Consider the following 27,051-nt stretch of genomic DNA (forward strand, 5'->3'; position numbering starts at 1 on the left):
ATCAATTACTATCTCCTCAGAGGGCACCAACATTTGCTAACAGGATGGGTCAAAGGAATGCTGCTGCCATGTTGTAATTATGATACATAGCTCAGGCAGCACTCACTCCAGGCAGAGTTTGTTTTTTTTCCATATAAATGGGCATTATGAAGAGGTGCTTATCCATAGTTGGGGTGGGGTTTTTTTGCCTTTTTAAAATAAAAAATAAATGGCCTCAAAAATCCAGTCTAAATCAACGAAATATGCACAATGATTTAGATTCAGGGTCAGATTCTGATCTGTTATGTAATCCCTGTTGTGTTTTGAATACAAGCTCAGACCTTGATCTTAGCTATACAATCCCATTATGTTTTGAATACAAGCTATGTATATGAAAAATATGAACTCTTTCAATTGTGTTATGTTTCATGTTATTTCTTCATTACTAAATGAACTCTCAAGTTAGTGAAAAGAAAACGTATTCAAAGGCACATTTAACCAGTTAGTACAGCAGAGTACACACAGATGGGAGGTTTTATAAGAAATTCTAGCAACACTCCCTCCACTGGGCCCAGAGAAAAGAGGAATAAAGACTCCCACTCGCATAGCTCCTGCTGGTAAGCCTTGGCTCGCTTATTCTCTCAGATATGAGGAAAATGTTAAGAAGAACAGTGTGTGGACACACACACACACAGTCCACTCCATCTCCCCCCACCAGTCCATTGTACCTTTTGCCACCCTGACCCTCATATCTTTTTTGAAATGGAGTGACCAGATTGGCACACAATACTCAAGATGTGGCTGTACCATGGATTTCTGAAGAGGCAACGACATTTTTGTCTTATCTATCCCTTTCCTAATGATTCCCAACATTAGCTTTTTTGACTGGTGTTTATTTTTGACTGGTGAATATTTTCAGTCTTCTAGTCCAGTCCCCTGCACTCAAGGCAGGACTAAGACTTATCCAGACCAGTGGTTTTCAAACTTACTTGATCTCCCCCTTTGTGTGTCTGTAGTCATTTATCACCCACCCCTCACAAATACATATGCTGCCACCCAACTCAGAAGGCAGAAGGGAGAGCAGTGGCTGCTGGCTGGCCACCCAACTCTGAAGGCAGTGCAGTAACAGCAGCAGCACAAAAGTAAGGGTGGCAATGTGAAAAGTGATATCTATCATCACTTTTCACTGCAGACTTGTGCCCCATTGACCACCAGAGCCCCACTGCCTCCCAGTGAGGAATTTTTTTGTGGGGGAGCCCAGTGGCAGGGCTCAAGCTGTCAGCCCCAGGGCAGCGAGACTGTGGCTGTCTCCTTTATCCCAGCCTCCAGGGTGCACAGGGACCTTCTGCACGAGCCCCTAGCAGCCAGAGCTCTATAAAAACTAAAAAAAACCCAGCCACCAAAAACAAAAACACAAACACAAATAAATACATAAAATAAAAACACAGACACACAACTCGTACCTCCCTCGACACATTCCTGCACCTCCTTCCATAGTTTGAGAACCACTGATCTAGACCATCCCTGACAGGTGATTGTCAGGGAAGTTGAGCACTGGAATAAACTGCCTAGGAAGGTTGTGGAATCTCCATCCTTGGAGGTTTTTAAGAGCAGGTTAGACAGTTAGGAAGTTTTTCCTAATGTCCAACCTAAAACCGCCCCCCCCCCCATTTAAGCCCATTGCTTCTTGTCCTATCCTTAGAGGTTAAGAAGAACAATTTTTCACCCCCCTCCTTGTAACAACCTTTTATGTACTTGAAAACTGTTTACGTCTCCCCTCAGTCTTCTCTTCTCCAGACTAACAAGCTTAATTTTTTCAATCTTCCCTCATATGTTATGTTTTCTAGATATTTAATCATTTTTGTAGCTGTTCTCCAGACTCTCTCTCTAATTTGTCCACATCTTTCCTGAAATATGGAGCCCAGAACTGGACACAATGCTCCAGTTGAGATTTAATCAGCGCAGAGTAGAGCAGAAGAATTACTTCTCTTGTCTTACATACAACACTCCCGCTAATACATCCCAGAAGGATGTTTGTTCATTTTGCAACAGTGTTACACTATTGACTCACATTTAACTTGTGATTCACTATGACACCCAGATCCCATGGTACTCCTTCCTAAGCAGTCATTTCCCATTTTGTAGATGTGCAACTGACTGTTCCTTCCTAAGTGGAGTACTTTGCAATTGTAATTACTGAATTTCATCTTATTTACTTCTGGACCAACTGGAGAAATGGTTTGATCATTTTGAATTTTAATCTTGTTCTCCAAAGCACTTGTAACTCCTTCCAGCTTGGTATCATCCACAAACTTTATAAATGTACTCTCTATGCTATTATCTAAATCAAAATATCATTATGATATTTTCTGTCTTATTAGCGATTCTCTTCCTAATGGTTCCCAACATTGTTAGCTTTTTTGACTGCCGCTGCACATTGAGCCGATGTTTCCAAAGAACTATCCACAATGGACTCCAAGTTTTCTTTCTTGAGTGAAAACAGCTATTTAGACCCCATCATTTTGAACGTATAGTTAGCATAGTTTTCCCAGCATGTATTACTTGGCACTTATAATTGAATTTCATCTGCCATTTAGTTGCTCCATCACCCAGTTTTGGGAGATCCCTTTTAACTCTTCATAGTCAGCTTTGGATTTAACTATCTTGAGTTTTGTATCATCTGAAAAAACTTGGCCACTCCACTGGTTACCCCCTTTTCCAAATCATTTATGAACATGCTGAACAGCACAGATCCTAGTACAGATCCTTGGGGGATCCCACTATTTACCTCGCTCCACTCTGAAAGCAAACCATTTATTCCTACCCTCTGTTTCCTATCTTTTAACCAGTTACTGATCCTAGAGACGAACATCCCTCTAATCCCATGACTGCTTACTCACATTGAGAGCCTTTGGTAAGAGGCCTTGTCAAAGGTTTTCTGAAAGTCCAAGTATGCTAGATCAACTAGATCACCCTTGTCCACATGCCTGTTGACCTCCTCAAAGAACTCTAATAGATTTGTAAAGGGAAATTATGCCTCACCAAAGGGATATTGACTCTTCCGTAATATATGTTCATCTAGGTGTTTGACAATTCTGTTCTTTACTATAGTTGCAACCAATTTGCCTGGTACTGAAGTTAGGCTCACAAGCCTGTAGTTACCAGGATCACCTCTGGAGCCTTTTTTAAAATTGGTGTTATTTTACTAGGGCCCTACCAAATTCAGTCCATTTTGGTCAATTTCACGGTCATAGGATTTTTAAAATAGTAAATTTCCTGATTTCAGCTAATTAAATCTGAAATTTCACAGTGTTGTAATTGTAAAAGTCCTGACCCAAAAAGGAATTGGGGGTTGGGTGGGTCCACAAGGTTATTGTGATGGGGGAGGGGGGTTGTGGTAATACTACCCTTACTTCTGCATTGCACCAGGCAGCAGCACTGCCTTCAGAGCTGTGCAGCTGCAGAGCAGCGGCTGCTGACCAGCAGCAGTGCAGAAGTAAGAATGGCCTGGTACGGTATTGTATTGCCACCCTTTACTTTTGTGCTGCTGCCTACAGAACTGAGCCCTCAGTCAGAAGCTGCCAGTCTCTGGCCACTCAGCTTTGAAGGCAGCAGCACAGAAATAAGGGTGGCAATACCACAGTCCCCCCTAAAATAACCTTGCAACCCCCCTGCAACTCCATGTTGGGTCAGGATCCCAATTTAAAAAAATCTCTGGTCTCCCCTATGAAATTGGTATAGTATGGGGTAAAAGCACACAAAAAGACAGATTTCACGGTCCATGATGTGTTTTTCCATGAATTTGGTAGGGCCCTATATATTACCTAACCTCCAGTCATCTAGTGCAGAGGCTGCTTTAAGGCATAAGTTGCATACCACACAATTAGTAGTTCTGCAAATTCATATTTAATTTGAACTCCTAGGTGAATACCATCTGGTCCCCACCACATATTCCAACAGCTATTCTTGCCTACCTGAAAAGCAACACATTGAGACTTTGGACAAGTCATTCACCTCTCTGTGCCTGTTTTCCAGTCTGTAAAACAGAGGTAGTGATGCTAACCCTTTATAGAAAGCACTCCGAGATCTACTGAAGAAAAGTGCTCTGTAAGAACAAAGTATTAATACTAAAACTGCACCATTGGATTGGATTAGCTTTAGTGTTTGTGAATAAAGACTGACAATCTGCAAATAGGATCTTAAAGGTTACCTCTGTATATGAAATGTGGTATCCTGCAATAGATTCCCCCCAACAGAGATGCAGTCAATTTACATAATATTGCTTCTTTGTGTACTCATCCCATCCCATTGCAAAAAAATCTATGATCCATTACCAAGCCTCAATCTGCCTCCATCCGTGCTCATCCATGTAGACACAGTGTTTGTTAAAAAGGACCAATGTTTGTCACAAGCTGAATTGACTCCTTAACTGAGGGTTTCTTTCGGTTCTAATGATTTATCTTTAACTAGGATAGTCAAAAGTAAGCAAAACATCATTTTAAAAACACTCTCTATATCAAGCAAACTACAATTATAACATTTTTATATACAGAACCACCACCCAAAAGACAAATTTTCTCTCTAGATTAGTTTACAAAAAGGTGACTTTTCTATCTTTAGGAAAATGACTGTCGTTTGCTTCGAAGCATTTCCTTATTTTACTCAGAGGTATCTAGTTTCCTTTCTTTTGCTAAAATAAAGTTGGTTTAAAATTAGTTGCACATTTTTATATATAGTTTTCTAGTTAAGTGTTGAGATGAGAAAGTTCAAGTAGCAATAAGGCTTTTTTTTTAAATTAAAATGGCTACAAAAACTACACTTGGGAAGGAAATTTTTTTTTAAAAACGCACAAACACAAAATGGGGAATAACTGACTAGGCACTAGTAGTACAGAAAAGGATCTGGGTGTTGCAGTTGATCACAAATTGAACATGAGCCAACAATGTGGTACAGCTGTGAAAAGAGCTAATATTCTGGGATGTAATAACAGTAGTGTCATATGTAAGACACAGGAGGTAATTAGGCCTCTCTACTCATCACTGGTGAGATCACAGAGTTTTGGGCACCACCCTAAAGAAAGATGTGGACAAGCTGCAGAAAGTCCAGAGGAGAGCAACAAAAATTATTAGAGAGATAGAAAACCTGACCTATGAGGAAAGGTTAAAAAAAAAAAAACCGGCATATTTAGCTTTGAGAAAAGAGGACTGAGTGAAGGGCTGTTATAAAGTGGACAGTAATCATTTGTTCTCCATGTCCACTGAAGGTAGGACAAGATGTAATGGACTTAATCTTCAGTAAGAGATTTAGGTTAGATATTTGGGGGCTGGAGGAGATACACTTAACTATAATGATAGTTCGCTATGGAATAAGTTTCCAAGGGAGGTTGTGGAACCCACATGATGAGAGATTAAGAACTGGTTAGAAAAAACACCGGTCAGGGATGATTTAGGTATGCCTGGTATGACTGACATAATAACAGGAGGATTTTTTTTGGCAAAATCCCCATCCTGTAAGTCACACAAGATAAGGATCCCTGCTATAAAACGGATGGACTGACTAGGCTGCCACTTAATTTGAGGACTACATGGGATAGGATTAAGCTACATTCAAAAACTCCTTGAGCCGTCTCTTAGCGGTCACCCACCTTTTAATAATCTCAGTCATGTCTTGTCAAACAGCAGCACACTCTCCTCTACTGCAATACGCCCTGCCAGCCAATTCTCTCCACCTTTACATGTTTTTGGAAAACATCAGCAGTTGCTTATTTGTTACCACATCCTCCAAATCCTTTTCACCTTTTTATATTTGCATTGGCCAAGTTTCTAAATCAGTATTTATTTTTCCCTATGTTATCTCTTTGCACTGCTTCCTCAGCAGGAGGGCAAGGAGGGTCCTTTATAATATAAAAAGTTACATTATTTCAGGCCCACTAGCTTTGACAGTATGCATTTAGAAACAGGCAGGCAGTGTGAAATTCGCACAGTCCTGTAACAGCCTTGTGGCAGATTCACAGGTGCAGGGTGCCCACGCTCCAAGTAGAATCCAGCTCTGAAACCAGCTCTATGAGTACTTCTGCTGGCTAAGAGGGTCTTTTTGGTGGCAGAGAGGTTCCTATGATAACCCTCACTTTTCTGCCAGTATCAGAAGGCCAGGGGGCAATCCCAGCCCACACACAACTGACACCTGACCAGGACTTCATCTGCATTTAAAGCAATCCAATTTACACTACTGCCTCTAACTTGCACCCAAGGACCAGCAGTGCACCTGGCAGCCCCAAGATCAGGATGGGGAGGGAGTGAGGAGCACAAACATGAGATTTACAGCAACCTTGTACCCCTCCCATCAGGGTGCTCCTTAACCAAAGGAGAGAACAATGCCTTACGTATTTTTGAAGACTGAGACCATTAAATCAATCAAATATGGAAAAGAAATAGTAGCTGGGAATCCAATACAGGGCTGAGCAAAACCTGGCAAGACATCATGGATAAAATCCTGACCCAACTGGAGTTCAATGGGAATTTTGCTGCTGATTTTGAGGTTGCACAGAGCAGAATGTAAGCTATAAATGATCACTCCATTATGCCTTTTTCACTCTAGTGAAACCATCAACATTTTACACCAAAAGTAAGCGACTAAGAAAATTATAGTCCAAAGAAGAGTTTCTACTCTTATTTCCTTATTCCTATGTCAGTACAGTATCTAGACACATACAAGCATGAAGACGATGTGCATACGTACACATGTATAATTTGTGTATGTTGTGAAAAGTTTGCACATTAGACACTTCAGTCAAAAATGCTGCCTTTTTTTTTTTTTTTTTTTTTTTTTTTTTAAGTTTTTGTAACTAGAAGGGGACCAAGTGCAACTTTTTGTTTTACTAATTCTATTTATTGAATGTCAGAACTGTAAAACACTAAAAAAAGGCTACGATTTCTGTAGCTCTTCTACTTTTAAAAAAAAAAAAAGTACTCAGTTTTCTATGCAAGAGAAACAATATTGTTTTAAATTTGCTAAAAATACACACATACCTTGTAAAGACTCCATTGGATAGTATCATTATACTTGTATACTATATTAGCTTCCTGGAAAGGTTTGCATTCAAATAGAGTTTTAGAACAAACGGATGTTTAAGCCAAGGGGAGATGTGGGACTCCATGTGGTTTTAAATTCTTTTAAACTTTTAACTCTAGAGACCCGCAAGTACGGACAAGATTTCAATATGCAGTTGCATCTTTTTTCAGTCCTGGAAAGGCACAATCCAAAGTCAGTGAAAGGACATTCAGATTATTTGATAAATGGGTTTTTGTCTACAGAGATTATTCTCTCCCCTTCTCCCCCCAAAGAGAAATTATACATTTTACAATATTTCTAACCCCACTGGGCCCTTATGCCTAATAAAATATGGCAATAAAATAAATGGCAGTTACGGAAAACTTCCTAAAACTATGCTGTCTTTAAAACTCCACTTAATGAGCATCGTTAGATCAACAGTATGAGGTACCAAGGCAGATGCAATAGGTTGCATCCACATACTACATCTAATGTCCTCACACAGCTAGAGGTCCAAAAGAAATATATTGGATTCTGATATTATGTACGTTTATGACCGTCACTAAGACTTAGTACTTGGAATACTGAATGGATTACACTATTAAAATCTTTTAGTCTTCTCTATTTTCCATTATCTTTCAACAAGTTAGTTATGAATACTTGGAAATGGAAAATGCTTAAAATGAGCGTCTCACTAAATATATACGTCAGGTGGAGTATATTTTGGGCTCCAAAAGAAAACAGATTTTTCAGTTCAACTGTCTGAAGTATCTGGCCTTTGCACACACCAAGGCTTTCAGGTTCCACCCACACCACAACCACAAACTTCACAAGCACAGACAGCCCCAAGACTTGATATTTCAGTCATTCACTTAGCTAGATCATACAGTAGCAAATTTCCACTGTTAAACTGAATGGCTATGTGTGTGTGTCTAACCACCCCAGATGTGGGTGCAAGTCAGGATTTTGTAACTGCAGTCTGCTTCCTAAAGTTTTAGGTCTGGTCTACACTTGTGTAGACATGAGTAGGTCGATGGCAGAAGAATTGTTCTGTCAATCTAGCTACCATTGCTCGAGAGGTGGATTAACCATATGGGTGGAAGCATCTTCACTATGGTGTTAGTGGCGCACCTGCAGCCCCATAGCTGAGCTGCTATAGCACAGACTTGTATGCTTTAGTGACTTGTTAGGATCTGATTTTCAGGTTATTGGCCCCCACAAATGCCTATGCCTAGGTGCAAGACTGACCATTTGTGCAATTTCTAAAAGGAGAGGCCAGTTCAGTCACTGTCTGAGCAAATCCCACTGAAGTAGTCAAGGGAGTTAGACCAAAGTTGCATTTAGACCCTGGTCTGTGCTAAATGCAACTAAACCCTTAGTACATTCTCCTTCAATAGGCAGCGTCTGTGCAGCTTCCCCTCCACCCCCACGCCCCATTCTGCTTGGAAAGACACCAGAGCTCTAAAGTCTAAGTTTCAAACACAAACCATCTATTTTTCTGTGTAGATGTAGAAATCAAAAGTAAGTGTTCCTTGTAAAATCTTATTTCGAGCAACAAATGGTCAAATGTTACAACTATAGACACAAATAGCTCAAGTTGAGGAAGGACCAGTTTTGTCCTTCGTATGACTAGAGAAATGTGAGCTTGCAGAGCCCACACATTACATACATATGACTTCCATTCCCTTGCTTGATATGAACTTGAGACTTAGTTTTTGGCTGTTGCAATTTTTTGGTTTTGTATTTAACTAAAGCAAAGCTGACAAGATACCATACTGCCAAAAATCTTGCTTCTGCTCCCATTTAACCTCAAGACACTTCTATTCCTCCGTTTTATTGAGCTTTGTAACAAAGTTAAGTACAAATACACACACACGCAAAAACTACCCTTGGGCAGAAAATTAAAGAAAAAGGCAATTCCTTTTAAATTATTCCTGCTGTTTAAGCTTCTTCTACTGTAAGTCAGAGTTCTTTGGAAAAGTTGTCTAGTCAGTTCCAGTTCCTGGAAAAGAAGCCAATGCCTTAAAGAGTTTCAAAGAGAAAGATTTTCATGAAAATGGGATTTTGATGCCTTTTCCCTGCCTGAAATAGGCAGTCATGGATGACGTAGACAGACAGACCAACCTTTCTGGAAGGAGATATTGGGGTGATCATTTAAGAATGGGTATTAGGACTAAACACAACTACCTACAGGAGATAAGCCTGTCCAAGAATTATGGCCCAAATGAGCTCAAGCAAATGGAACAAAGATTGATTATATTGTGGCCAAAGACAATCAATCAAAAAAAAAAAAAAAAAACCCAACCCTGAACATAAAGTAAAAAAAGTCAGCCACTCTACAACTCACTCAACAGAGTAAGCTGCAGTTTATCTATAGAGTATGTATTTAATGAAGTGCTGTTCATACTATTACAAACAAAAATTATAGACAAAAACGATTTTCCAAGTCAGGGATCAAGTACTATTGTCTAACATACTTACAGCTTCCAGGGACTTTAATGAATGTGGTGCATGTGTCAAAGGGCAGAACCTGGTCCCAAAGGTATTCAAGTCACTACACTTTTCCCCAGTTGTAAGCGGACCCTATGGGTATTATAAGAGCTCTGAAGGGGACTGAGATTTTGGGAAAGCTAGCTAGTGCAGAAGTGGAATGATGGAACTAAAGAGATGTAGAAGTTCTTTAATCTGTGAAGAAATTCTCCCGTCTTAAAAGTTTCCAGGTTTTTTTGTGGTTTTTGTTTTTTTAAAAAAAAAAAAAAAAAAAAAAAAAAGAGAGAAGTCAGTTGGTGAAGTTCCCTAACTGCAATCATTCCAAGTATATAGAACAAGAAGGACTTGCTGGGAGTTTAAGCCATTTTAATACCAGGATTGTTTATTCTGAAAAATACTTCAAACTAAGTCTAAAATTTCAACACTTAACACTATTGGCTATTTTTGAGGACATTCTTCAGACAGATGTCATAACAGGACACTGGAAGGAGGGGGAACAAATATAGGTCACTTTTGAAGCATGTCACAGCACATCTGTTTCTATTAATTTGTTTCCCTTTTCACCTCCTTAATTTCACTGGATATTAAATGTTTGTTAAAAATAGTTATTTGGGCTTGATAATGGACAAAATGCACAACACTATCCTCTTGACTGCTACATATTTTATACAGATAAACCTGTTTTTGATTAACTTATTCTTCTATTTTAAATATGAATCAATTTTTCTCCCTTTCTCAAAGTCCACCTCCCCAAAAAGCTTGGGAAGGCAGCTTTCAGACTTAGTTAGTTATTCACTCAGGAAGAATATACAGTGGTTTCCTTTCCAAATGTATCTTATTTGATTGCCCCCAAAACTGCCAATTTAAAGGTGCACATCTCTGGTCACCCAAAATTGATGAAGGAATCACAACTGAAGACAGAAGTTTGTGTGCAAACTGAAGTCCTGTTCCTATAGCTTAGAAATAATAAATGTATGGGTTTAGGCAGGGGTGAAAGTAAAATGCAGATTTTACCAGTACGGGACCGTTCTGGCCCCCCCGAAAGGAGCGAGCCCTCAGGCAGAAGGGATGGGGTTGGGGGTCAGCATCCCATGCTGCCCGTGGCTCCAGCGGCGATTTAAAGGGCCCGGGACTCTGGCCGGCGCAGCCGCAGTAGCAGCAGAGGCTGCTGGAGCTCCGGGCCCTTTTAAATCGTGGCCCCGGGGCAGCTATTTCTTTTGCCCCCCCACCGTCAGCTTTTTAACATCGCTGCCCTTTTTGCCCCCCCAGCTGGGTCATCGCTGCCCCTTTTGGGCCCCCACAATGACAACCCTGCTGGTAGGGACCCAGTGGGGGCGCAAAAGGGGCAGTGATGTTAAAGCGCTGCTGGGGCAGCGCTTTAAAGTCAGCGGTACGGGCCAGTCCTGGCAGCTACCTTTTACCAGTATGCCGTACCAGCCCGTACCCCCTTTCACCTCTGGGTTTAGGGGAGGAGAGATAAAAGGAAGACAGTCTAGTGCCTGAGCATGTATCTTGAGGTTCACTGTATGTCTATTAGATCACTAAATCCATTCCAATGGACTCATGGAGCATGTAATAGGAGAAATCAACCCATCAAACCCTCATTGTCTCTAGGGATTTACAATACAAGATAACATCAAGATCAAAGTACAGTAGGTTACTCACCTTCCCTCATTAACTTTTACTTTGTCTCCTTGACATGGGAAGTTTTCAATGTAACCTAAACTGCAGTTAACTTGTGCCCAATCCGGTTGGCATATAGCCAGGAAGTGGGGACGCAGTCTACCTATGGAGTACTTGGCAATGTCCGTCAGGGATTGGCTAGCCGCCGCACCAAAAATGAAGGTCCCAATGGCTTTGTAAATAGTGGCTATGTAGTTATTTCTGACAAACGAATTCGAGTGCAAATGGTTATAATAGACAGACAGGGCTTCTCCTACGATTATCTGAAAAACAGAGATAAAGACAAGTTAAATAAATAGAGAAACACACCTATGTCTCCTTAGAGAAAAAAATCATCAACAGTTGTCATAAGTCTCAACTAAATCAACATTTGTGTAATTTCCTGTTTTAAACCTTGTACAATTGTTAAGCTGGGGGAAGCAGCAAAGATTTTCTGGGAATCACTCAGAAGTATAAATTCCAAAGGCTAAGCCAATGAAATTTTAAACAACTTTCATGTAAACAGGATAGTTTGTTCTCATTCTCTGCCTTATATATTCAGTTGTAATGGAGATGGTTTTAATAGAAAAACTGGAAACTGGAGTCTTTTTTTCTCTCAGAGAAAATAAAGAAAAAAACCACACCTTTCCCACACTACTTCATACTCAACTTGATGAGTAGCCACTTCCCAAGAGACATTTAATTTTAAGTAAACTTTCTGTTCATTCTTAGCCTTCTTCTGAATGGAAGTTATCAGCTGTGCCAGAAGCACGGTTTTCAGACATCACAAACATACTTGAAAAGGCTGAATCTGAATACTGGTGCCAGAGGTGCTAAACACCAATTATGTAAAATGGGAACCTCCTATTCCTCAGTTAAACAGAATCGTTAAAGACAGGCTTCCTCTAGGAAGTTAAGTTTTAATAAAAATAATTGAGGAGAATGCTTCATGCTTCTGAATTTTTTCTATTTTTGGCATCATAGTCTTAGAACAAAGATTATTCTCTCATGTGTTCATAAAGCCAAGAGGTTTTCATTGTTTTCTCCCTGCACTTCAGTCTCTTGTGGGAAATTGGTAAAAAGTTATTTTGTTATAAATATAAAACTATTTAATCCAATGTCACTATCTACACAGTTACTGGCGAGAAAGAAGCAGAAATGTTGGATTTGAATCATTAGTCAACCTACTGAAAAAAATCTCATGAACAAAAGAGACTCATCCTACTAATGCAACTAACATAATGGGAAGCTTTTTCCTTCCATGCACATATGGAAAAGCCGTTTAGAAAATGACTGAAAATAGTCTGAATGATGCTAATTAACAAAAACACAGTATTGTTCTATTTCTGAAGACACACTTTTAAGGATTAAGAAAAGCAGGACTTGATTCTCTACTGCTTTGCACTTTGTTTAGTTGTTTAGACCTGTGCAAAATAACTAAAATGCTGCCACTCTGATTTACACCCACTTTGTACAGATGTAAGTAGCTACAAGATACAAGGCAATGATGATCAACTATGTGTACAAGACTGGACAATTTTTACACTCAGCATCAGAGCAAGATGTAAGTTAGGCTTTGTCAACACTGGAACCTGAACTACAAAACTTTTGACAGGTTTCAGAACGGTAGTCGTGTTAGTCTGCATCAGTAAAAAGAACGAGGAGTACCTGTGGCACCTTAGAGGCTAACAATTTATTTGAGCACAAGCTTTCGTGGGCTAAAAGCCACTTCATCAGATGCATGCAGTGGAAAATAAAGTAGGAAGATCACACACACACACACACACACACACACACACACACACACACACACACACACCCCGCATGAAAAAATGGGTGTTGCCATACTCACTATAATGAGAGTGATCAGTTAAGGTGACCTTTATCAGCAGGAGGAAGAAAAAACAAAAACAAAACCTTTTGTAGTGATAATCAGGATGGCCCCTTTCCAACAGTTGACAAGAAGGTGTGAGTAACAGTAGAAGGAAAAAATTGGAAAAATCTGATTGGACATGGCAGAGGGACAGTCTATGTAAAAGAATAAATGTCAAGAATTACAACATTCAAAAACCAGTAGAGAACACTTCAATCTCTCTGGTCACTCAATTAGAGACCTAAAAGTGGCACTACAACAACAAAAAAACCCTTCAAAAAACAGACTCCAACAAGAAACTGCTGAATTGGAATTAATTTGCAAATGGGACACCATTAAATTAGGCTTGAATAAAGACTGGGAGTGGATGGGTCATTACAAAAAGTAAAACTAATTCCCCATGCTAATTTTTTCCCCTACTGTTACTCACACCTTCTTGTCAACTGATGGAAACGGGCCATCCTGATTATCACCACAAAAGGTTTTTCCTCCTGCTGATAAAGCTCACCTTAACTAATCACTCTCATTTTAGTGGGTACAGCAACACCCATTTTTTCATGGTGTGTGTGTGTGCGCACACGCGCGCCTACTGTATTTTCCACTGCATGCATCCGATGAAGTGGGTTTTAGCCCATGAAAGCTTATGCTCAAATCAATTGGTTAGTCCCTAAGGTGCCACAAGTACTCATTCTTTTGACAAAACTTTCGTCAGTCAGAGGTGTGAAAAAACACCCCCCCCGAACAATAAAAATGTTGCCAATGAAAAGTGCAAGTATGAATGGTGCTTTGTAGCAGGAGAGCTCTCTCCTGCCGACAAACAGTGGCTACACTGAGGGCCTTTCAGCAGCACAGCTGTGTTGCTAAGGAGTGCATAGTGTAGACATAGCCTTAGTGAACTCAGTGAATGTGAAAGGTTACTTTTAGCACAACAAAAAAAAAGTTAGAAACCTCTTTCCTACAATCTATCCCATAGGACAGGTGCTAACCATTGCTGCAGAACAAGATAGTCAACAGCCTGGGAGATAAATGGATGGGGTAGAAGAGTCTGTACCAATCTTGCGGCAGTGCACACAGTCACATACCACCCTCCCCAACACCACCAAATCAAAAAACTGGGTGGAAGGTATTCAGTAAGGTGTAAGTGGCCTTAGTCTTGTGGCTCACATTACTCTATCCATAATTTAAAAAATTCTTTATAAACAGATTGTTCAGTTGCAAGACCATTCTCTGTTTAAAAGGTACTAAGCCATACCGGTCTCTTCCCTCACATTTTACAATCTGTGCATTGTAGCCCCAATATTTCAGAAGCCAATTACATTACTATTGTAGTAGTATCACCCTTTAAAAGAAAATGTATTTCAAATTGCTATAATACAAGTAAAGTATTATTGCAATTCCCAGACTTTGTGTCTTGTTGTCCTGGGCTGGAAATGCTAAGCAGCATTTCCCTCAACAGGCCCCACTTCAGCAATGTACTTAAGCAAGCGTCTAACTTCTAGCATAGAAGTAGTTCTACTTCTGAAGTCAGACACGTACTTGAGAATCCAACTGATTCTGGGACCCAGTAGTGCTGTTTAGGGGCCTGATCCAAATGCCCACTGAAGTCAGTTGGGAACCTTTCCATTGACTCAAATTGGTGCTGGATCAGACCCTCAGAGATCCCATCTTCATCTGGAAGGATGGTGACTGACTGGGGGCCTTTGTGTCAAAGTATGTGAGCATGAGGCACAGAGGGCCCATGGGGAAGAGGGAGCGAAGTACAGGGTGTATTACATACAAACACACAAAGGCACTCCAGTTATAGGTTTACAACCCCCTTTTATTTAAGTTAGGATAAAACACACAGCTCCTCTGAAGACTTAAATATTAAAGATGAAGGTTGTATTTAATGAAAACCGTACTCTTTTAGCTTTGTGCTGGCAGCTCAAATTCTGTTCCCTGTGCCACTAAAAGACATTAAAAAAAAAAAAAAAAAATCAAAGGAGTTACTTCGATTTACACCAGCAAAACAGAGCAGAGTTTTGTCCAGGGTTTTGAAAGCTCTTAGTGAAAAGTTTCTCCTCACATAGCCAACAAGTTGTATATGGGGGGGGAGGGAGGGAGGACATTTAAATTACAAAAAGAAAAGGAGTACTTGTGGCACCTTAGAGACTAACAAATGTATTTAAGCATAAGCTTTCGTGAGCTACAGCTCACTTCGTCGGATGCTGTAGCTCACGAAAGTTTATGCTCAAATAAATTTGTTAGTCTCCAAGGTGCCACAAGTACTCCTTTTCTTTTTGTGAATACAGACTAACAGCTGCTACTCTGAAACCTGTCATTTAAATTACAATTAGCAGTTCTTGAACAGCTGGTGGCAGTGGCTTCCAAAAAGTGACTATTTGTGAAAGCAAGTAAAGGTTATCTTATTGTGGACACTGGCTTAGATTCTGATCTCATCCTGCTGAGAACTAGAACCCCACTGAAGTTAACGGGGCTACATCAGTGTAAAGAGAAATCAGAGCAGGGCCCTGGAACCACTTTCCTCCTTTAGTAAATGGTATACAGTCTGAGGAGAAATTAACAGAACCAGAAAAAAAAACAAGACACCATAATTTGGTTATAACATTAGTGCTTCCTCCTGCTAAGCCAGTTTTAAAAAAAAAAAAAAAAATCTGGTGGGAAGTTGTTCACCCCCTTATAAGATAAGAGGACTGCTGACATCACCAGAAAGTGGATCAGAAAAAACTTGATACTTTACAAGTTTGCCAGTTTACTATTAGCATAGAGTTTTCCTAGTTATTTGAAAAGGAGTTATGAGCACTTCATTTTCAGAAATGATGTTTTATCAGTGTCCATAAGTCCTTCTCATCAAGGGGCTCCTCCCCACCTCCCACACACACACACACAAAACCTCCTACAAATGCACATGCTTAATGTTAAATGTGGAGTGGTCCCATACTCAAAAGGTGTGCTCCTAGAGCGGCAGGAAAGGTCCAGGTGATAAGGTGCCGGACTGGAAGATGGCAAACCTGGCCACTAGTCCCAGCTCTGACACTTATCTTAAAAAGATGAAGATTGGAGGAGATCTTTATACTACCAAAATAAATAAAATAAATAAATAAATAAATAAAAAGTGCTGGTGCAACTAAAAGTAAAGTTTTATGCGGGACTCTAGGTGAACTCTATGGCCTGTGTTATGTACGCTATAAAACTAAATGATCATAATGGTCCCTTTTACCTTTAACGATCAACTCAAAAAAAGTGAGTTTCACAATTCTAAGCTTTATATTTATCTGTACCCTTTCAGATTTTAACTTAGAGCACCCTCAGACATATGCAGTTTTTAATTCAAGCATTTCAGGAACATACTTGTGCTTTACAGAGGACCAAAAGGCTATGCCTGTCAATCAATCACAGTTAACTCACCTGATTAACTCAAAAAAATTAATCACAATTAATCGCACTGTTAAACAATAGAATACCAGTTGAAATTAAATATTTTTGGATGTTTTTCTACATTTTCAAATATATTGATTTCAATTACAACACAGAATACAATGTGTACAGTACTCACTTTATATTATTTTTATTACAAATATTTGCACTGTAAAAATGATAAAAGAAATAGTATTTTTCAATTCACCTCATACAAGTTCTGTAGTGCAATCTCTTTATTGTGAAAGTGTAACTCAGAAATGTAGATTTTTGGTTACATAACTGCACTCAAAAACAAAACAATGTAGAACTTTAGAGCCTACAAGTCCACTCGATCCTACTTCTTGTTCAGCCAATTGCTAAGACCTTGTCTACACTGCCACTTTACAGTGTTGCAACTTGCTCGCTCAGGGGTGCGAAAAAAAAACCCCACCCCTGAGTGCTGCAAGTTTCAGCGCTGTAAAGTGGCAGTGTAGGTAGTGCTCTCAGCACTGGGAGCTACTCCCCTCTCCCAGAGCTGGTGCTGCAACTACACAGCCACATTAAATCTGGACAAAAAATTTAAGGGAGTTCCATGAGCCTTGCTTTAAAACTGTTAAAAGCCTTGAACTGCTTCTAGAGCAGGCAGCGTTAACTATAACCAGGGTTATAACTATTTATGCTGAGAGTAGTCTTTTGAATCAAGCCCAATTTTACCCTTGATGTAAACAAAATATCCAACGTAATAGTACTTGAAGAACCCACTCTTATTCACCCATCCTGCTTATTTGGTGTAAATTAAGTTATACCTATTCTACAAGCTATTGTTTGCACTCAATTCTGACTGGTAGCCACTGTGTTTTACTCTTCAGAAGTCAGAATTTACAGCTTTGTTTCTCTATATAGAGGTATCAGACCACTGGGTGGCAAATTACTTTAAATTGAAGCGGTCGTCTCAAGCTCTGATAATTTAGAGACACTCTCAGATAACATACAAGGTTGCAGTACATTTTACTTTCTGGTTTAACATGTATATTTTCAACTATGAAAAGGAGACATTAGTCCCGCAATGCCTGAAATGTGAATAAGACATCTATAATCAAAATATGTATGTCACTGTCATACCAAGGTGTTCGCTCTCTGATAGGTTTCTTATTGGCCCCCATTTAATAAATTCCTTTAGGTACCCTGACTCAACCACCACTTATGTTACTCTAACTCCACTTGGAGTAAGGACAGTACAGTTTATCCTTGTTTTTAAGAAGAATGCACTGCTTTACCAATGTATTAATCTAGTAAATCATTCATACACCCCCACTCCCACCTACTTAAATTGAATGTAATGGAGAAAAATAGGTTTAACTTACAACGATTACATTGAAAGGAACAATTATTCCTGCTAACAATGGATAAGAAATGGTGTCATCTTTGATAGGGTACTGGATGGATTCATCATTACAGAAAACTCCTCTCTGGAAGGGGATATGCCTCGCAGTGAGAATTGCAAAAGGCAGGCCCACTAGCAAAAGGAATAAAATTCAAATATTACACAGGAAAATTCAGAAATTTAAATCAAAAAGACTATCCATAAATATTTTCCATCAGAGAGAAATAAGTGCTCAAAAGGAAAGAGCAAACATGCAGCAAGTCAGAAAGCTATAGGTTTGTTTTAAAATTGTTTAACCACAGGCTGCTTTCTAGCTTCAGGGCCCTTAGCTGAAGATTGCCACAGTACATGTTCATAAGCGCAGAGAAGGACTGAATAATCAGAATTTCCTTCCACCCTAAGCTGTGCACTGGCTGTATATCTAGTATAAAACAGACCGAAAATAGGACTCTTTAAACTGTTTTGAGACATCTGTTAAGTTGTCCAGTGTGCCTCTTCTGCCCAGATCCTACTTTTAAGCAAGGCACAACTGACCCTTTATTCTCTGGCCTTTATTCTCTGGCCATTCTCTGGTCTCAACTCCAGAAAGTGCAAATTTTGTTTCATTTCATTTTCACCAAGGCAGGGAGGTTGAGGGGAGGTAAAGCAGTTGGGGGGGGGGGGGGGGGAAGAAGAAGGGAAGAATGCTTTTACACTTGCTTTCCTCAATTCATGCATACTGGATAGAGCCCTGGAACAAACATGGTCACTGTCTGTGCTGTAAGCCTTCAGGAATCAACATTTATTCCCCACCCACATTTAAAAAAAAAAAAAAAAAACCACCTTTAAATGACCTTAAATCACTATATGATCTACAGACATTGCCGGTCAGAGGTGTGCAGAAGCTTAGGCAGTCACATCAAAAACCCGGGATGGCATTTTTACTAGGTTTAGTTCTTTGATCAGCTGGCTCTACAGAGGTTCAGAATAGGAGTACTTCAAACTCAAGAATACTAAGTCACGTTAGTCCCTCTTTAGCTGTCTAGGGGTATAAACTATTTCTTCTTACAGTATGTAAAATAGCAAGTAGTGAAATAAACCCCAAAATTGGATGTATTGGAGTTCAGGAGTGGCGGGAGAGAGAAGAGATTAAGCTGATGGAAATTAAAAAGCCAACTAAAACTGGACAAATGAAAAATAGAGGGAAGTTAATTCTCTCCCTTCCCCGGTCTCACGTGAAGGCCTAGCGACTCCCCAGTTGGTGCCGTGAGAGCACTTTATTCCATGCTCCATTTTGGACGTTTCTCAGTACAAAGCTGTGACTAAGTCTCCAAGCAGCACTTACAACAGATGTTCTGATCTAGCATGAGACAACAGATCATGGCAGCAGCAATCCTGCCCTTCAGTCCCCTCACCATGGCGGAATGAAGAAGTGGAGGGAATTTTCTGTCAGACATCTCCCAGTCAGAGGAGGAAGAACTTTGCTACCCCTGCCAAGAGAAACATCCCTCCTCTGTGAGAGGGGGAAGGAACCTCCAATCCCTCTGTAAGGGCCCAGAAGGAGGAACCTGACATCACCAGCAGGTAGGCATAGGAGGGGCTGAAGAGGAATGGGAAAAGAAGACCATGACAACAGAAAACTGGCAGAGAGCAACATTATGTGGCTGAGGGTGGAAGCTTGGAAGCCTCCCCTTCCCCCCCTTTTACTTTGTGCTAGAGAGGCCCCATAGAGAAGTCATTAAGTTCACAGTGAAGAAGAATATTTGTTTCTGGTGGCCAATATATTGATTTAAGGATTTTGCTCACTGCAACAAACTACAGTCCCTCATGCAGGTTACAGAGGAAAGTGCTGTTTACGAGAACAGACAAGCAAAAAAAAAATAAAATAAAATAAAAAAAACACTAACAAGGAAGGATACGGATAATGAACATATTCCTGAACGTTGATGCTAAAAAAATGTATCGCCTTAAAGAGGTCTGAAATAATGTCTTTCCATCTACCTAGCTAAGTAGTTCTGTGCTTATCACAGTGGTATTCAAGCATCCTAACAAAGCTATGGGACCTTGTCTAGTGCATGTTCTGTACAACATTGAGCTTCTTATCAGTACTCCAGCCAACAGGAAACACCCACAAGATTCAAGCAAATAATGACATTGAGATGAATACTAAATCAAGCACTCAAGTAGTAACTGTAAGCCAACATTGTCAAAGACCAAGCCTCTTGCCTCCCCACTAACTACATCATTATTATTCAAAACCATGCTCTTCCCTCCCCCCACACCACCCCCTTTACCTTTAATTAGATCAAAGTCTAAAATAAGGATATATAATCAAAAGAGAAATAACTGTGCCATTTCATCTTCTCTATGCATCCCAGAGATTTAGTGAAGAGCTGCATTTTAGAAGGATAGATATTTTCTTGTCTATAACCAACTGCTATCCTGGGATCGCCTAGATCACCAGCACAGCAAGTGTATGGATGCAAGCTAGGGACCACCCCCCAATCTTTGCTGCTCTAAACAAAAACTTATGAGGATGCAGTAGAGTAGCAATCTCATTAGCTAAAGAAAAAAGTACAAGTACAAGTACAAGTCAGGTTGCTTATAGGCAGATCTATTTTTGGTCTTCTCCACATAATTCAAGATATAAACCTGGAGGTCACAGGGGAAAACTTAATCTCCAGGCCTTCATACAGAATTGCACATTTGGCTAGCCGTATTGCCAGGGTGAAAGGTTTGTCTTTGAAGCATCAGCTATTGGTTAATATTTCAAACCAGGCCTTCCAAAAAGGTAAAAGCTTAGATCATATGCACCTACTGCTATACATAACCACCACCACTCAACGGTCTCAGGTCAGATTTTTCTATCACTATTGTCTTGAACTTTCCACCATGCACTACCCTTCACAAAAAAACTAACTTGCTTATGGGCTATGAGCCATGTTGACCTCATTGTTTTGTTAATGACTAACAGCTGAAAGTGACAAGTATGAAAAACCCTAAGAGAAGGTACAGCATAGGTTAAAATGTAACAGAGCACAGGTGTAAGACTTAACAGGATGAGCATGCAGTTAATTAGCAGAGGCTCTAGTAACTTTCTCCAGACCTGAGGAAGAGCTCAAAAATTTGTCCATTCCACCAATGCAAGTTGATTCAGTAAAAGATATTACATCATCATCAACCTTGTCTCATCTCCTGGGACAAATACAGCTATAACATGGCATTTAATTCACATTAACATGTTACAGATGCTCTAGTTTTCTTGAAGCAACCAAAATCCAACACGATTCAGTGGAATTTACTACCTGTTTAGCTTCATTAGAATACATCCCTGCCCCCAGAATGATTTGTAGGAGTTAATGAGAAGGGAGACAAAACCCAGCTCCAAGTTAAGGGAATTACAAACTCAAATGCAGACAGACTATATTTGCCATCACCATCATAAACAAATCCCTTTGAATTGCTGCAATGGCTCGCCCTTTTCCAAAGTGTTACGTGCAAGCTTCGTGTCACCATTTTCGGGTCCCTATGAAACAAAATCTCTCTACGGATGCGCTTTGGTCTTTCTGTATGCCCTCCCACACGCTCTACATCCCATCTAGGAGGGCAGTCAAAATGCACCATTTGGCCACTTCTCCCAGAGTCATTTTCATTCTCTTCATTGTCACGGCCTACGCATGAACACCCTCCTTGAGGCAGTCTCCAAAGCTATACTCCCTCCTCAAGAGCTCACTTCGCCAAGGCAAGTTTCCTGTAGGCATTCATTCATTGTGCGCCTTTTTTTTTTTTTTGCTTCATCATGCTGTGCACTAGTAACTGAGGACCCAGACAGTCTTACTGGATGTTGCTCTTTTTCCTTACACCTCCCTCCTCTCATATCTTATCTGCAATTACACCCTGATCATACATAGAATATGCATGAAAGTTATTTTAGTCACACCAACAATCCCATAAGATTTGCGCATGTCTATTTATTCAAGTACATAAGTATCTCCAGGATATGGCCGTTTCTTTGTAAGCTTGTCCATATTAGGAGATGTAAGCACACTTTTGGGTGTTATTAAAATAAAAAGCAGATAATGAGGACTAGGTCCTGCAAGTTAATATATTAAGTGTTAGTGTATTTTTATCCTAGTCATGTTAAGAGTACTTTAATTTTAATTGTCTGAAGCCATATCGTGGGAGGCACATACATCAGACCTTAGGTGGCATAAAGCCTGATCAATTCTCCATTGAGGACCTTCAATTAGTATTCTGCCCTTTCAGTAAAAGGTTATGGGGGGGGTGTTAGGAGAACACTACTGAAGGTGCTGCCTTTCAGCTGAGAGGGAAAGCCCTAGACCTGACTATTATCTGGGGACACTGCATGGGTTATGGCACTTTTCAAGGAGAGTGGAGGCTGATTAAGATTTCCCATGTAGCTGTAATTTGTTAAAAACTATTCACTTTTTGTCCAGGAAAGACAACACAGCATGGCTGTCTCTCAAACAGCTGCTATTTCAACTCAGAAGTAGTTGCACTGCAGTGGCAAATGAAATAATTCCTGTTTATATCAACATTTTGAGACAATTAAAATCCTTTGGCATAAAAGCCACCATAGAGAAAACATGAAGCACCAAACCACCACATGTGGTATTGTGTGGTATCAAAGCCTATGAATGGAGTGCTACGACACCCAAGTTAGATGAACTACGGAGTAATCTGTTCCAGACAGGAGTTCTAAGGAACAAGAGTTGTCAGTATCTGAAGGTCATTTAATTTTTAAAAAGCAATTATTCCAGATACAGAGAAAACCCATGCAGAAACTCATCCAAATCTTCTTTGCCTTGTCGCATCAAATCAGAGTTGGTAGCTCTTGTTCATCTCCACATATTGTCAAGTGTGGCTTCTAAGCGGACACCAGCTTTCTTTGTTTCCTCCTTCAGCATCTCAAAGCACTTTTTTCTACATCTTCCTTGTGGTCTCCATCCTGTCTGGCCACCACATATCTCACATACTACACTTCCCCCCACCCAATCACAGAAAAACTGAGGGAGTATCAGCATCATGTCTCGTACCATTTCATTGCCTAGCTGACGAGTTGGTCTTACCCAGCATCCACCTACGCACTCTCATTGTGGCAACACGAAGTAGTAGTTCTCTCTTCCTCGTTGGCCAGCATTCCAACCCACATGTTATAGCAGGTCTAATCATCTTATACTTTGCTCTTTTTGCAACATTGTAGCAGTGTCAGTTCTAGGATACAGATACAAGGTGGGTAAGGCAACATCTTTTATTGGACCAACTTTTATTGGTGAGACAAGCTTTTGAGCTTATGCAATCTCTATAGAACTCTTCTTCAACTCTGGGAAACTTACACAGTGTCACAGTAAGAAGATTGTTTAGCGCAGTGTTCTCAAACTTATTTATCATTGTAAGCTGCATATGCGGCCCACAATGTGTTTCCTATGCCACAGTGGCAGGGCAGTGGCAGCCCGGCCCCCAACACTGAACGCCAGGCCCCCACCACGCAGGCGGCCTTTAGCATACAGCTGAGCCAGGCTGCAGCAGTGTGCTAACTGGGCTGCATGCAGCTGGGGGGTGGGGGTGGGGGGGTTGAAAACCACTGGTTTAGCATAACTAGTTAACCCATATTTCAAGGAACCATTCAAGGTGAAGTGGATCGTTAACATCTCTCCAATCATTTTTGGGGGGGGGGATGTTAGTGGTCTTTGCTGATCAAGGATAGCAGCTGTGAGTAGGGTAGAGTGAGAGAGAGAGAGAGAGAGAGAGAGAGAGAGAGAGAGAGAGAGAGAGGTGTGTTGGACTTTCACACTGAGAAACTGAGACCAACAGGACACTTCCCACTATACTGTGGGTGGATGTATACTCATGGTCATATGCTTTCGAACTACTGTTGTGGTGCTTTCCCAAATTAATGCTGGGTTCCTTTTTCCCTTTTTAAGTTTTCCTTGCTATACACAGATTTAGTGCTGGTGAGCGGGGAAGCCTTTTAGAAGTATCATGGGTTGGTATTTAGTTTTCCCCAGTTACTAGGTGGGGGTTCAAGATGATTCTGTTTTGTATTGTTAAGAGGAACCCCTACATGTTGAGTATGGAGCTCCGGGCAGCAGCCTAGCTCAGAGCAGGGAGCCCCTACACATGCGCCCTGGGGTGACAGCCAGAGCTGTGAGCCAGGTGCAGGGTTCACAGAAGGGAGCCTACCAGCCTTTCTTGTCAATTTCACAGCTCCAACATGGAAACCATGAAATTGACAAGAATGACATCCAAACACTGGAGGTAAGTAACGCTCTACGCAGACACTGCATCACCCTAACTACAGTGACATAAGCCCTACACCTCTGATGGAGTAGAGTTATTATGTCAGTGTAGTAAGGTGCTTATACATTGAAAGGAGCAAGACTGTAGTGTGTACACTGACGTGATTAGGTCAACATAAGCTGCCTTACTTCAACCTAACTCCGTAGTGTAGACCAGGCTAAGCATGTTTCCTTGACCTGAAGGAAAGCTCTGCATAGCTCAAAAGTCTCTCTCACCAACAGAAGTTAATCCAATAAAAGATATTACCTCACCCACCTTGTATCTCTAACTTTGCTCTCTAGTTTGCTTAGCATATTCTTATCCCAAAACTCCTGTTGACTCCCTCTATTTACTTAAAGTGCTCTCCATGAGGCTCCTAATATCCATATGCCCATCATGGCTCAACAATGAACTGAGGTATTGAAATTGTGGTACAGATTTTAACACTATATCATCTAGTTTTACTGGTTCCTCATTGTCCCTCTCAATGAAGTATTGCATATATTCAGTTTTTTGTCAGCTGATTTGTAAGTCATTCTAATGCAGACCTCCATAGTTCTAGGTCCCTTTCCAGTTATCTTCACAGCACAACGTCATCAGCAAAAAGCATGCTCCATAGAGCCTGTCCCCTAAACTTCTATGTTAAGGTAAAAAGAAAAGGAGTACTTGTGGCACCTTAGAGACTAACCAATTTATTAGAGCATAAGCTTCCGTGAGCTACAGCTCACTTCTAGCTCATGAAAGCTTATGCTCTAATAAATTTGTTAGTCTCTAAGGTGCCACAAGTACTCCTTTTCTTTTTGCGAATACAGACTAACACGGCTGCTACTCTGAAATATGTTAAGGTAGGCATTGTTAGGATATAGATATTCAGGCCTGTCTGTAAAGGCCTATACTCTAAGAATTTAGGTGTATTCTTATCACTTGGCTAGTTATAGAGGTATAAAAGAAAGAATCAAAATCACTGTCTGCCAGCGTAAGGGCCTTCTCTCACTGTGACAGTCTGAGGCCCTGTGCTTAGGCTAAGGCCTTTGGCTAAGCAGCAGAGGCAGCCATAAGCTGGGAAGCGACCGGTCACCTCCTCACATTCCAACCTAGTCACATTGAAATAAGGTGCTATTGGGCTGTTAGGAATACAGTCCTGTCCTGATAATCCCTTTCTCTGGAGGAGATGGCAAGTGCCTAGAAGATGTAAAAGGAAACTTAGTGTGCTAGCATCCTGTCTGGCAAGAACTCACTTATCAATAGCTGGGATGTGAAATCCTCATTTCTGTGTTTGTTCTATCACAGTAGTCCCCATTTACCTATTGTTTGTCTGTATAATCTCTATCTGGTTGTGCGATTGTTCCTGTCTGCTGTATAATAAACTTTGCTAGGTGTAAACTATTTAAGGTGGTGGGATAGAATTGGTTACATAATCATGTTACAATATGTTAGGATTGGTTAGTTAAGTTTCAGGAAAATGATTGGTTAAGGTATAGCAAAGCAGAACTCAAGTTTTACTATATAGTCTGCAGTCAACCAGGAAGTGAGTGAATGGATGGGGGGGGGTCAAATGGGAACAGGAAATGGGGGTGGGGAAATTGGAATCCTGTTTTGCTAAAGGGGGAAAATGGGAACCATGTTTGGCTAAGGGCAGGAATGGGAACAGGGACACAGGTGTAAGGCTCTGTGGTGTCAGAGCTAGGAAGGGGGACACTAAGGAAGGAAACTGGACTCATGCTTGCTGGAAATTCACCCCAACAAACATCGAATTGTTTGCACCTTTGGACTTCGGGTATTTTTGCTCTCTGTTCATGCGAGAAGGACCAGGGAAGTAAGTGGGTGAAGGAATAAGCCCCCTAAACAGGCATTATTTCACAAATTAGGGTAGGTCTATGTAAAGGATCAGTCTTCACAGGCTTTACTGTAGCCACAGCTGTTTCTCCCTACTATTGTGCTACCCTCACATATGTCCATGATTGCCTGAACACATCTCAGGCAGATTGCACCACAGGCACCACCATAACAATTTCTTAGGAAATCTAGATTCATAGATATTAAGGTCAGAAGGGACCATTATGATCTAGTCTGACCTCCTGCACAATGCAGGCCACAGAATCTCACCCATCCATTCTGGTGAAAAACCTCTCACCTATGTCTGAGCTACTGAAGTCCTCAAATCATGGTTTAAAAAGACTTCAAAGGGAGCAGAGATCCTCCAGCAAGTGACCCATGGTGCCCCATGCTTCAGAAGGAGGCAAAAAACCTCCAGGGCCTCTTCCAATCTGCCTGGAGGAAAATTCCTTCCCGACCCCAAACCTGTCATAAGCTCTCTCTAAATCCACAAACACTAAGTGCAATTCCTTTCAATTCTCCTTGTACTTCTCCTGCAATATTCAGACTGCAAACACTAATCCATTGTTGGCCTTCCTGGCAGAAATCCGAATTGGCTGTCACTTATTTAATATTTCAGCTCCTCTCAAAGCTTTTTCTCAATTCTTTCCAGCCATTTCTTCATGCGACATTAAATTTAATGGGTCAGTAACCACTACTTTCTTACATTGGTCCCTGTCTTCAAGCATAAAGGACATATGCATTCTTCCTCACTTTAATTTTCCATACTGGATGAACATCTAAAGTTGAATAAAGTTAAGCACTTCTACCTCTGCCTCATGGTCAAATGGTTAAAATGGCTCAACTAGTATATCGTACAGTCCCATAGCCTTCCCACATTTTGTCACATTTAGTGCTGTACAACCTCACCCAGTAGAAACCAAAAATGCAAGCTTGAGTGCACCAATCTCAAAACAGTTAGATAAGAAAACTGACGTTTGTCTCATGGGTAGGGAGTTTTAGGTTCATCCTACCTTAAAATTGTTGCAGTTTGGTGGAGGAAGTTCTAAATATTTACAGTTTTATTTTATTTTGAAAACTTCAACTTTACTTTTTAGTT

The 27,051-nt window shown here is 40.6% G+C and overlaps 1 protein-coding gene across 3 annotated transcripts in view; it reads right to left on the reverse strand.

The window, feature by feature from the left end:
- The window catches only part of PLPP1 (phospholipid phosphatase 1), a 131,359-nt gene that overhangs the window by 59,170 nt on the left and 45,138 nt on the right, over positions 1 to 27,051 (reverse strand). For 2 of the 3 annotated variants that reach the window (XM_038401272.2, XM_038401268.2), the window contains one exon: positions 11,185 to 11,465. In XM_038401272.2, the coding sequence (XP_038257200.1) occupies positions 11,185 to 11,465 (281 nt within the window). Of the gene's footprint in view, positions 1 to 11,184; positions 11,466 to 17,817; positions 17,970 to 27,051 lie in introns of all 3 variants that reach the window. The other variant, XM_038401265.2, reaches the window with a different exon arrangement.

Source organism: Dermochelys coriacea, chromosome 5 (genome assembly GCF_009764565.3).
Source record: "Dermochelys coriacea isolate rDerCor1 chromosome 5, rDerCor1.pri.v4, whole genome shotgun sequence".
In the NCBI taxonomy this organism is placed as follows: domain Eukaryota; kingdom Metazoa; phylum Chordata; order Testudines; family Dermochelyidae; genus Dermochelys; species Dermochelys coriacea.